Here is a 12,836-nt window from a genome sequence, read left to right as displayed (position 1 = left end):
TTTGCCATGACCATCTACAAAAGCCAGGGACAGTCCCTAAAGATGGTTGGCCTAAACCTGGTGTTTCCTTGCTTCTCTCATGGACAGTTCTATGTTGGATGCTCCAGAGTGGGAACTGGCAAAAATCTGTACATACTTGCTGCTAATGGCAAAACAAAAAATGTGGTCTACCTTAATGCACTACAGTGAGACAATGTGGAGCCTCCCGGAGGGGGGCGATTCCGCTTGTAGGTTCTATAAAAATCCACTATAATTTTCCGCAATTTATCGCGTTTACAAAATTCATGAACCACAGAATTACGACACCACGAGCGCACAGACAAAGGGGTACGCATTCCTAGATCCCGTTCCCAGGACGTCTAGTAACTATAACAATGAAAGTAAAAATCATTGAAAGTCAGGACCTTAGTTACTCTCACCTGCGTAGCGTGTGTGATGGGAGAAAGTCATCACTGTTTACCTTCATCGTCTCTCTGCTGTGAGAGTTTATATACTGTGAGGTGGTCAGGCGGCAGTGGCAGTATCTAACTGGTGCACCGGACGCTGACGACAACAGTAGTAGGTGATGCAAGGGATACAACTGGTGGTGTAATGTTTGTGTTAAGAGATGGTGATGTTGTTGGTGTAAATGGTGGTACAGATGGTGATGTTGTTGGTGTAAGTGGTGGTACAGATGGTGATGTTGTTGGTGTAAGTGGTGGTACAGATGGTGATGTTGTTGGTGTAAGCGGTGGTACAGTTGGTGATGTTGTTGGTGTAAGTGGTGGTACAGATGGTGATGTTGTTGGTGTAAGTGGTGGTACAGATGGTGATGTTGTTGGTGTAAGTGGTGGTACAGATGGTGTTGTTGTTGGTGTAAGTGGTGGTACAGATGGTGATGTTGTTGGTGTAAGTGGTGGTACAGATGGTGATGTTGTTGGTGTAAGTGGTGGTACAGATGGTGTTGTTGTTGGTGTAAGTGGTGGCACAGATGGTGATGTTGTTGGTGGAAGCGGTGGTACAGATGGTGATGTTGTTGGTGTAAGTGGTGGTACAGATGGTGATGTTGTTGGTGTAAGTGGTGGTACAGATGTTGACAATGTTGGTGTAAGTGTGAGATCCATGACGACTAGCCCCCCAGCTTATTTCACCCCACAGATTAGCCTCCAGCTTATTTCACCTTAAGATTAATTACCCTAATGCTAACCTAACCTAACCTAACACTAACCTAACCTAACACTAACCTAACCTAACCTAACCTAACCTAACCTAACACTAACCTAACCTAACCTAACCCAACACTAACCTAAACTCCCCTCCCAGTAGCGTTAAGGAGGGTTTAACTTAAGGTAATATTATTTTGTTTATTTTGATGCTCATTTTTTTCTCCAGAGCCTGACTGAGTCTTGTTAAGGAGAGTGTAACATCATTATCATCCTTCAGCTTCGAGATTAAGCAACGGTAAGTGTTAAGTATTAAGATATAAGTAATATAAGTGATATATAAGGAAGTGATATAAGCGATTGAGATTAAATGAAATGTTAATATGGTTCAAAAGTACTTGATAACTTCCTTAGACGATGTTCAGAGCTGTTATAGATGAACTCTGCTTAACTACCTGTAGATTGGCTTCCCGATGCTCAATTCACCTGTAGATCGTCCCCTTAAGTTTATTTCACCTGAAGATTAACTACCCTAACGCTAGCTTAACCTCAAACTAACCTAAGCTATTTACTATTACGAATCTTGTTAATTTACATCCCATTTACAGATGCGTGTTGTGGTCGTGTTAGGTCTGGCGATGGTGGGTCTATGGACAGGCAGCGAGGGCCAAGCTGTCATTCAGATACCACCCTTTGTTCCCCCCTTCCCCTTTCCCTTACCAAACTTCCAGATACCACCCTTTGTTCCCCCCTTCCCTCTTCCCTTACCAAATTTGCCCCTGCCGGTGTTTGTGGCAGGGTTTCCAGCGTTTGTGGCAGGGATCGCCCTCATCATGCTCAAGGTTTGTTGATACCAGTGTTTTGTCGGTTTGTTTACATGTTCTGTGTTCGTTGTATCTCATTGTTAATCTTTCTTTCGCTCAATCACTCTTTTATTTCCCTCCTTTCCACCTTATGTATCACCCATTCCTTAGTCTCATTCTCCCATTTTCTCTCCTTCGTCTCTTTATCATTCCTTTTTATCCACACTATTCATCCCCGGGAATGAATAAAAGATCAGGGAAGGAGGAGATGATAAGAGATTCAGAGAAAAGGTTAAAGATGGGGTAAGGAAGTGAAGGAGACAGGACAAGAGAAGGGAAAGAATAAGAGGGATGGAGAGAAAGTGTGAGGAAAATAGTGAATGATACACATTTCATGATTTCATTAAGCCTCTTTCTGTAAGTCACATCACGTCACGTCACTGGTGTTGCCCACACACTATCAAAGATGTGTTTGTCAAAGATGGTGTTTGATCATACAATTTGAGAGTGTGTGGGCAAGTTTGAAGGTATGACCAACATGTTTGAAGAAGATTAAACAAGTTTGAATATTTTCTCGTCCAACATGACGTTTGTCAAACATGTTGGATAGTGTGTGGCAATGTATGATCAAACATGCTCAGTCGAGTAGCAGTAGCCATGGAGAGCGCACGGGACTCCTATGAGTTTTGGAGAGAGTTTAATGAACTTTATAAGTAGTTTCCATCATTGTGGCAAATAAAAAGTGAAGGTTACAAGACTTTGAGAAGAAATGGCAGTTGTAAACTTTAGGCCCTCAAAAGACTGGCCCGTTTAGGAACCGTAGTGTACTAGAGAGTCTTTGTATGGCATCCCTCAAGATAGTGTCCTCTTTTGTTTTGTATACGGCGTCACTTTCTCCAACAGTTCAACGAAAGTTTCATTCTCAAAAAGTCGTGAGAGAACATGGGTCTTTTTCTGTGCCATTCCTTCATCCATAATTTTCTTTTTCGTGTTTTCTTTCAAGTCTCTGTTTCAAGAGAAGGTATAATAGCCATACAGGCTGCCTCCTTACTCATGCTGTCACCCAGTGTTGAGACGGCTCGTACCAGACACCAACTGAAGTTTGATCATTCTAGTTGTAAAGTGTGTGGCGATGTATGATCAAACATATTTGATAGTGTGTGGGCGCCTTTACAGGGTGCTCTGGCTGTCGCGGCTACCGTAAAGAAGGAACATGAAGAGGAGGAACCAGTATATTACAACGCCTATCCCGTCCACCACCGCCGCAAGCGGGCCATTGACCAGGGGATAGGGGAGATAGAGGAGGCGGAGAAGCTGTTGCTGTCAGCCGCCACTCACCTGGACACTGACGGCTGTGTACTGAAGCTCCTGTGTCACCTGAACAACAAACAGGTAGATGCTCGTACGCTGGAGGAAACTGTCCTCCTCCAAATGTTCTCCGACAACCTGGAGACCATGTCCTCCTACAACACCACCATCCAGGAGGACAGTGAAGTCGACCAGGGCGTGTGTGACAAGATGTTCCCCAACTGTCCCCTGAGGGAGGAGGAGCTGGGTAGTCTCTTGCGGCAGACGTGGGGCTGTGGGAGCCTCAACCATTAACGTGTATGACAGACGCGGGGTGTGGGACTCCTGGTGTTGGTTCAGGGGAATATTTCTAGCCCAGCAGCTACTGTTGTCCCAAGTTCAGTTTACTTGGGTGGCAGACTGATTAAACAGTCTTACTGCCGGCTGCCCATAGGAAGTAACAGCCTCTACGGCCTGGCTCATCACCAGGTCTCGTCAGCCTCCCGCGAGTCAACTTCTGTTGTTTTTCCAGCGATATTAATTTATTTGCTGGTAACGAGTTAAAAAGTCTAGTCTTCTGTTGTTAACTTTTGTGTTGTATACAGTAAGTGTACTCTGACACCACCACCTACCACACCTTTCAAATCACTGTGTTGTTGTGTAAGATAATTCTGATGCCATTTTTTACATTTTTGGGGCAGTAATTTCTTCATGACATCTTACATTATGATGACAAATTCGCCGTTATAAATCTCTGGTGATCTGTATCCAAACCTTCAATATGTGTAAATTATAATATAAACATTGTATTTATGTTTACAGCTTGTGTGAGAAAGATATAGAGAGTTTTTGTGGTTATAATTAATAGATAACGTGAGTTGGAAGGGTTCAGGAGTCTATTTTCAAAGGATCATTACAGAGGAGTTCAATGTTGACGTGATAATTATACAAAGATCATGAAGGTAAACAAACAATGTACAGTACCTACACGTTGCCTTCCTAACACACCTAAATTTATACACATATTTAAGTAATCAAAGGACAAGACAAATTATAAACATCTTTTGACATACACGAAGATTTTCTAATACAAAAGAAACATCTCATTGAATCCTCTTGTACTTATGATCCCTTAATGATGTAAACATTGGCTTGGCGTCTCTTTGTAACTTCTATACGGGATTACTATTAACGTTAAGGTTGTTTTTGTTTTATTTGTTAATTGTTCTTGTTGTTATATAAGTGTAAATAAGTTTGTTGTTGTTTGGGCCACTATTCTTGTTATCGTTTCCCCCCTCTCTCTCTCTCTTTCTTTCCCATCCTTTTATTCTCTAGTCCTTTCTTTCTCATTTCAAAATAAATAAAAGTTTAGAATATTTTGTGCTTTTTTTCCTTAAGAATCCAACAGAAAAAAAAATCGTAATATTCCTCATAAATGAAGATATAAGAACGTATATAACTAACTGACTTAAGTTAACACGAAAAATAATGTACTTAACTAGATACGTTCACTTAGCACCAGTTAGGAGACAAAATGAGCACCGAGACTCTACCTGAACTAGATACCTTCATTTACCTCACTCCTATATACATAGACACTAATTAAAGCCTCGTGTACTGTACATACATATACCTGTACGTCTGTGGCTGTCACCTTCATTTGACTCTGTGTGTGCATGTGTGTTCGCACACAGTGTGGTGGCATGCGTCTAGTGTGGCAGCATAATGTTAGTGTTAGTGCTGTGTCTCCTCGTGGCAACACACGGTAACTTGGTGCCTCGTGGGCCTAGGCTAGACCATCAGGGGATCTCGGAGTAGCAGTGGGCCTAGAGGGACGGTGCCTAGGCCCAGTAGCATGTGGACACGTCTAGGCGCCTACCAACCACCGCCCCACTGCCTTGAGGATTAACCTTGGCAGGTATAGGGCTATGGGAGTACGAAAAATTTGCGGTGGAGCCCCGCATCAGGCAGACATGCTTACAGAGCTCCAACAAGACCCAACGGCGGTGTAGGCATGGGAACCCAACGACTACACCGGCGGATGAAGACAATGCCTGATGGACAACAAACTGGGCTATCGGCAGTCCACTGCAACTCTTCCTCTCCCAAGTCATTGCAACACTTGCACCACTGGATCAGGAAAAGGGAGAGCCAAGATCTGTGGTTGCAGCCTGCGCTCCTGCCTCACCACATAAATCAACTCATGCACAGCCATCATCCAGCTCATCATACCTCTCATCATCATCAAAACCACTTTACCCCCAAAAGTCCTAAAGCGACGGACGAGTGGCGACGGGGACAAGCAGAGATGACTACCGGGAGTCTCTAGTCACAACTCTGCACATGGGCGGCCTAGATAAGATGGTCGCTTATGCATTGGGATCTAGGCAGCAGTGCAATCCGGTCCTGTCTGTGCGACTGAGCAGCCCTTTCAAGGAGACACTCTGCTCACCCCACATGGGGAGGGGGCTAAAAAGGGTGTCCTAAACATAGCCTGCCTAAAGAACCAACCTGACTGGGCAACCGCACCCAGTAAGGTCATCCTTATGTGGTCGAAAACACAATCATAATCACAGATAAAAAACAAACAAACAACAACTATACAACCTTTTACAGTCGCTGCATGGAATGTCAGGACCTTCTGGATACTGGCACAAATGAGCGTCCTGAAAGAAGAACTGCCCTTGTGGCAAAAGAGAAAGAGAGATATAACATCGACATAGCAGCCATGAGTGAGTCCCGGCTCCCAGATGAAGGCCAACTCACAGAACGGGGGTCTGGCTATACCTTCTTCTGGAAGGGTAAGCCTGCTGAGGAGAGAAACTGCATTTATGGAGTTGGCTTTGCCATCTGCCAATGCACCCTACAGAGGCTAACTGAAATGCCTTTTGGGATCAACGAGCGCCCCATGACGCTCAGAGTCCCAATGAATCACTCATGTCATGCCTTCTTCATCAGTGCATACGCCCCAACACTGGATGCAGAGGATAACTGTAATTAGGAAAGAACTTATTGATGAGTTTGACGCAAGTAGACTTGTGCAAATAGGCACGAGTCGATCCATAGTTTACCATGATGAGATGTATCAAGTGAAACATGTATATGGAGCAAGTAACAAGATCACTAGATTACAAGATGTTGTAACCGCTAGATTAAGGTTAGGATATAAGTACCTCTGGCAGTATGTTCCTCAAGCAGATGTAAACAAGACTAAATGTAAAGTGTGTGGCCAGACATATGGCCACACACTTGAATGCTACGTCCTCGACTGTGTGAAGATAGAACCTTTTAGGGACAGGTCCAAGCACACTGTGTGTGAAATGGCACAACACTTCATCTCTAATGGCAAGATAGCCGACATATTAAGATTGTATCCACTTTTTTGCACTTAGTAACTATATCAGTTCTCATGTACAGAACCAAATACACGATGTGCTTGAATACTTCTCACACAAATGTGAATAACAAAGTGTGAGGCCAGACATACTGCCTCACACGCCTGTACTCACGCATTTGTGAATAAGTTACCCTTTATGTATAGAACTAAACAAATATTGTAATTGAAATACTGTGTAACATTCAGTGCCATAATATCCTGACAACGGGGGTTAATTATTATGACCCGTTGTAAACTCTACTCTGTAAACCTTTTGCGCTACCGCTCACATATAACAACATCCATCATCACTACATATAACATCATCCATCATCACTACATATAACACCATCCATCATCACTACATATAACACCATCCATCATCACTACATATAACACCATCCATCATCACTACATATAACACCATCCATCATCACTCCATATAACACCATCCATCATCACTACATATAACATCATCCATCATCACTACATATAACACCATCCATCATCACTACATATAACACCATCCATCATCACTACATATAACACCATCCATCATCACTACATCATACATATATCACATCATCATCACTACATGTCTACATATAACACCATCCATCATCACTACACTATCCAACATCACATCGCATCATCTACATATAACACCATCCATCATCACTACATATAACACCATCCATCATCACTACATATAACACCATCCATCATCACTAGAAATCGCTAAAGTAGTTTCCGAGATTCTCGTGCAGACACACACACACACACACAAACACACACACAAACAAACAGACAGACTTCTTTGTTTTATATAGATAGATAGACTAAGGCAAAATACACACAAGTTATAGCATAAAGTTTATTTTTAATACATAACAATATACATCAGGTCGTAGACAGGGAGGTACTGGGAAGATATTGGAAGCATAATGTGTCGTCCAATGGTAGACCCTGCTGCCAGATGTGACCAAGTCCCAGGTTGTTTTATCTGACTTTTCGTCTCATTTATACATAAGTGCAGGGTTTCAATTGTTTCTCTTACTCTTACAACATAACATACTGTACATGTATTGTTTCTCACTATTAATTTTTTTATCGTATTGTTATTATTATTTTTTTTAATTTTTTTTTTTATTTTTTATTATTTTTTGTGCCTTGGTGAGCTACTTCCGTAAAAAAAAATATTGAAAGCAAAAAATAAAAAATCTTTATATGTTTTAGTCTCAAAATTATAATTGAGAGGCCATCTTGTTGACGGCTGAGTCTTGGGGCAGCCTGAGCCTCTCGCTTCAGTGTCTGAACGATACACACTGAAGGAGCTTCGACAATTCTAGTAGGGTTGGCCTCTTTTTTGAGTCCTTATGTTGGGCACCTTTCGCCCATAAGTCAAGGCTTTCGGGGATGTTGTTTTCGAGCACGTGTGGCAACAGCGTGGCCAGCATCCAGCCAAAGCTATAGATATCGTTGGTAGGGTGGCAAGGCTCTCCGTTGAACAGCTGTGGGTCTGTAGACGGGTATGTTGTTGGTGAGTTGTCCCAATATTGTATGCAATCACCAGCTGGGTGTGAAGACCCGAAGTCGATCAGGGTGGCCCGTAGGTCGCCTTCTTTGTCTCGGAGTATACACACTTTGGAAGGCTTCAGATTCAGGTGGAGGATGTGTTTACTGTGCAGACATTTGACGGCGTTGAGTACCTGCTGCATGATCGAGATGAACTCGTTTGGTGAGTAGAGTTTTTTGGTGATGCAGGTATGGAGGGGTTCGCCGGCGTACTGCGTCACAATGGTGAGGTACTCGGGAACTACGCCAACCAGACGCTGGACGTAAGGGAAGTTCTGCACGGAGGAGAGCTGAACGATCTCTCTTAGCATTATGTCTTGCACGACCGGGTCGTCATAGTACTGCTTTAAGACCCATCGTTGATGGCCAACTTGTACTGCAAAACTGTGGCCAGAGGACCCTGAGCCCAGGTATTGGGGTTGCCGTTTGAGAATCATACTCTCGCAGATGAGAGTGTCGATGATTGTTACGCGGTGCTCCTCACAGGTGTCATACACCCGGTCGATGAAAGATTCTTCGTAAACAGTAGAAAAAGTCATTCTGCTGCTACTGACTCACAGCAGCGATGATGGACATTAAAGTAAAATTGGCTTAGAAAATTAAAAAAGGTGTGAAAAAGACAGGTTGGAACTTTGCTATAGTATATAGTGAAGTGTAGTGTAGTAGAGTGACGATGAGGCGAAGTGTAGTGAGAATAAGGTGAATTGTAGTGAGATTAAGGTGAAGTGTAGTGAATATTAGGTGTGATATAGTAAAGATGAGGTGAAGTGTAGTGAAGATGATGTGAAGTGTAGTGAGAATAAGGTGAATTGTAGTGAGATTAAGGTGAAGTGTAGTGAATATTAGGTGTGATATAGTAAAGATGAGGTGAAGTGTAGTGAAGATGATGTGAAGTGTAGTGAGAATAAGGTGAATTGTAGTGAGATTAAGGTGAAGTGTAGTGAATATTAGGTGTGATATAGTAAAGATGAGGTGAAGTGTAGTGAAGATGATGTGAAGTGTAGTGAGAATAAGGTGAATTGTAGTGAGATTAAGGTGAAGTGTAGTGAATATTAGGTGTGATATAGTAAAGATGAGGTGAAGTGTAGTGAAGATGATGTGAAGTGTAGTGAGAATAAGGTGATGAGTGAGATGAAGTGTAGTGAAGATGAGATGTGAAGTGTAGTGAAGATTAGGTGAAGTGTAGTGAAGATGAGGTGAATATAGTGAAGATGAGGTGAAGTGTAGTGAAGATGATGTGAAGTGTAGTGAGAGATGAGTGAGATGAAGTGTAGTGAAGATGAAGATGAGGTGAAGTGTAGTGAAGATGAGGTGAAGTGTAGTGAAGATGATATGAAATGTAGTGAAGATGAGGTGAAGTGTAGTGAAGATGAGGTGATGTGTAGTGAAGATGAGGTGAAGTGTAGTGAAGATGATGTGAAGTGTAGTGAAGATGATGTGAAGTGTAGTGAAGATTAAGTGAAGTGTAGTGAAGATGATATGAAGTGTAGTGAAGATGATATGAAATGTAGTGAAGATGATGTGTGATAATAGTTAAGATTAGTTGAGTTTCGTCTGTTGCATTTTTCATGGTGTAGTTTGGATAACATGACCTCTGCTAACATTGGCTACACTCCCATCTACTTGTTGCTTATACAGGTGATTCTCTAAGGCTTATGGTCACTTACAGTACCTTTTATTGTTATTCTCATACAATATACACATCCAGTCTTGTGTACTGTATTATGTAGGATCCTTAGTTTGTGTTTATGATTTTCTGGAGGTTGTAGTCATCTATATCTCTCTCTCTCTCTTTATCACTCTCTCTTTCTCCTCTCACTGTCAATTTCATCTTCCTCTCACTCTCTTAACCCACCCACCCCCCCTCCCACTCTCCTAAACCTCCAAACCCCTCTCTCCCTCCTTCTCCCTCCCTCCCTCCCTCTCTCTCACCTTCCCATTCACACTTCACACCCTCTCGTTCTTCAGGAGTTGGTGAGAGGGAGGAGGATTTAGTACTACTTGAGAGTGAAAAGCTCTTAATCAGCCTCAGAAAACACAAGTCTCCTCCTTTTTCCCCCAACACTTGAGATGGCTAGGTAAATATTTGAGCTCTGACCTTCTGATGACCTTACTGTTTGTCTAGCTGGTAAAAAAGGAAATTCTTAGAAAATACGTGGATGGTGTGTGTGTGTGTGTGTGTGTGTGTGTGTGTGTGTGTGTGTGTGTGTGTGTGTGTGTGTGTGAGAGAAATAAATAAAAACTGTACCTACATCACGTGATAAAGATAAAGTAAACATCTTCAACACTAGTAGGTCACCGTACATGGCCACACAACACAGACAGAAACAGACAGACCGTGGCCAGGTAAGAGGACAGACAGACAGACAGACAGACACACCAACCACGTTTGTATTTCTTCGATTTTTCTCTCGTTTATTAAATTTTACTAGTGTTTGTGCTTGTTCCCCCCGGGCATAAAGTAATTGCAACTGATTTACTCGAAAAGCATTCTCTAACACCGATAAATCCTGCTTAATGTTTTCTTAGTGACAGATTTCGAATTGATTTGTGTGTGTGTGTGTGTGTGTGTTTGAATGTGTTGTTATGGTAATGTAAATATTATAATGAATATTTTTTCTGTAATTAGTAGAGACTGACTCGTGATCAAACATGGAAATTAACCTATTCTAACCCAATTTAACCTAACCTAACCTAACCTAACCTCCCATATCTATCCCCAACTTTGACCTCTACATGGCTGCAATGACCCTAGGAACAAGTTATTGCAGATACTATCCATTGATCCCTCGGGAGTGGTGATTTAGGCCACGTAATTTGACGGCTCGTGTCACCCTCCAAGTTCAGAGTGATGGGAACTGCACATTAATGAGATGTATGTAATGCACTTTAGGGTTCTCTTCGTAATGGTTAGGGGAGAGACGGGGGTTTGTGGGTAGGGGGTGTGGGTAGGGGGTGTGGGTAGGGGGTACCTCATTATTCTCAAAGTAATATAAAAAAAATTAAAACCCACTAAGGTTAAGCGAGAAGTAAAGCGACATTAAATTTTACCCATTTCTCTTTTATTTTTTTAACCGAGAGTATTTTTTTTCCCCCAAGAGTCACAGACAAATTTGTACTCCCCGCTACAGTTAACATCGGGATCAGTGTTAACAACTCGGCTCCCGACTACACTGCCCTCCAAAATATATTGAACAGTCTCCAAAACTGGGCCACCAACAACCACGTCACCATCAACCATAACAAGACCAAGGTTATGCACATCAACCTTTCCTCTGACCTTGTCCCGCCTCCCTCTATTACTCTAGGTCCCAACACACTCCAGGTTGTGCACTTCACTAAGCTCTTCGGCGTCACTGTAGATAACAAACGAAACTCGCAAAATAAACGTCAGTACAATTGTCAAATCCTCCAGTTTTGGTTTCCACCGCCTCCACCGCCTCAAGTCCCTCGGAGTTCCCGCGCCCGAGCTCCTCAGTGCTTACTCAACATTCATACTTCCCAAGCTCACCTACGAGTATGCTTCCCCTACCTGGTCTGCCTCCCTAAATACGTACTAGATTATTCTCTCCCCTTTCTTCTCTACATCAAGAAGCGCTCAACACATTGCCCCTCTCGGCTCGCTCTGATCATTACCACGACTTAATCTACAAATTTGGTGAGAAGCTTCTGCACCATCCTCGACACTGTCTCTTGCTCCCAACTAAGATCCCTCGTTCACGAATTGCTGTTTGACACCACATCCGCATCCAGTCCATACGAGCCCACTCCCAACTAATGTAAAATTTATCAACAACTCTACAAATTTGGTGAGAAGCTTCTGCACCATCCTCGACACTGTCTCTTGCTCCCAACCAAGATCCCTCGTTCACGAATTGCTGTTTGACACCACATCCGCATCCAGTCCATACGAGCCCACTCCCAACTAATGTAAAATTTATCAACAACTCCTAGTCGACCAGTGTGTTCACCCCCAGCCAATCTTACCTTTCTGCTCTGTTAATACCCCTTTTGCATTTTACTCCCACTACTTTTCAGCTTATTTTGAACAGTTCAAAACTCGAAACAATTATCATTCGAATTGGTGTCATAAAAAGGAATATCATTGAGACAATACTCGAGACGCTTCATAACAGTTAGACAAAGTGTGTCTGTACACTGGTAAACTTACAATATATACACGGTAACAGTATCGAGAACAGAGTGACGTACTGCTAGAAGACTGGTTGAGAGCTTTATGGGTTCGAATACCGTAAGACACCCTTATTCATACCTACGATTGACTGTATTTCGGTGATCTGTCGGTGTAATATCTGCAAGTCTGTTTAAGTAATTTGATGGAATGTCGATTTATAATGAGATGGTATCAAAGGTTATGACACAGTGGTATAATGAATTTCCGTGGGAGTAAAGTGCAAAAAGTAGTATGACCTTCTCCCCACCTTGTTATTATATATCATATTTGTATCACTTATGTTACTTGTATATTATTTGTCAATCAATTATTCAATTCCCCAATTATGTAACTGTATATTTTCACCTTCTGACTGCCATGCTCTTTCGATAAACCGTTAATTATTATCATTATTATTTATTATTATTAGACGCTACACACTATCAACGTCTCCTATTCACACAACGAGCCTAAACCAA

The 12,836-nt window shown here is 42.3% G+C and overlaps 1 protein-coding gene across 2 annotated transcripts; it reads left to right on the top strand.

Moving 5' to 3' along the window:
- Positions 1 to 472: 472 nt before the first annotated feature.
- Positions 473 to 4,569, top strand: LOC121869424. Of its 2 annotated transcripts, none has more exons than XM_042370763.1 (4): positions 473 to 562; positions 1,372 to 1,440; positions 1,751 to 1,984; positions 3,122 to 4,569. In XM_042370763.1, the coding sequence occupies exons 3-4, from the start codon at positions 1,751 to 1,753 to the stop codon at positions 3,545 to 3,547; spliced, it is 660 nt and encodes a 219-aa protein (XP_042226697.1). In that variant the 5' UTR covers positions 473 to 562; positions 1,372 to 1,440; the 3' UTR covers positions 3,548 to 4,569. The 2 variants fall into 2 exon arrangements, with proteins under 2 accessions (XP_042226697.1, XP_042226698.1); XM_042370764.1 differs by having other exon boundaries at positions 504 to 558.
- The last annotated feature ends 8,267 nt before the right edge of the window (positions 4,570 to 12,836 follow it).

The sequence above is a fragment of the Homarus americanus genome, unplaced genomic scaffold (assembly GCF_018991925.1).
Source record: "Homarus americanus isolate GMGI-L3 unplaced genomic scaffold, GMGI_Hamer_2.0 scaffold23578, whole genome shotgun sequence".
NCBI lineage: Eukaryota > Metazoa > Arthropoda > Malacostraca > Decapoda > Nephropidae > Homarus > Homarus americanus.
Note: the sequence above shows the minus strand (reverse complement) of the source record. Positions and strands in the feature narration are given on the sequence as shown.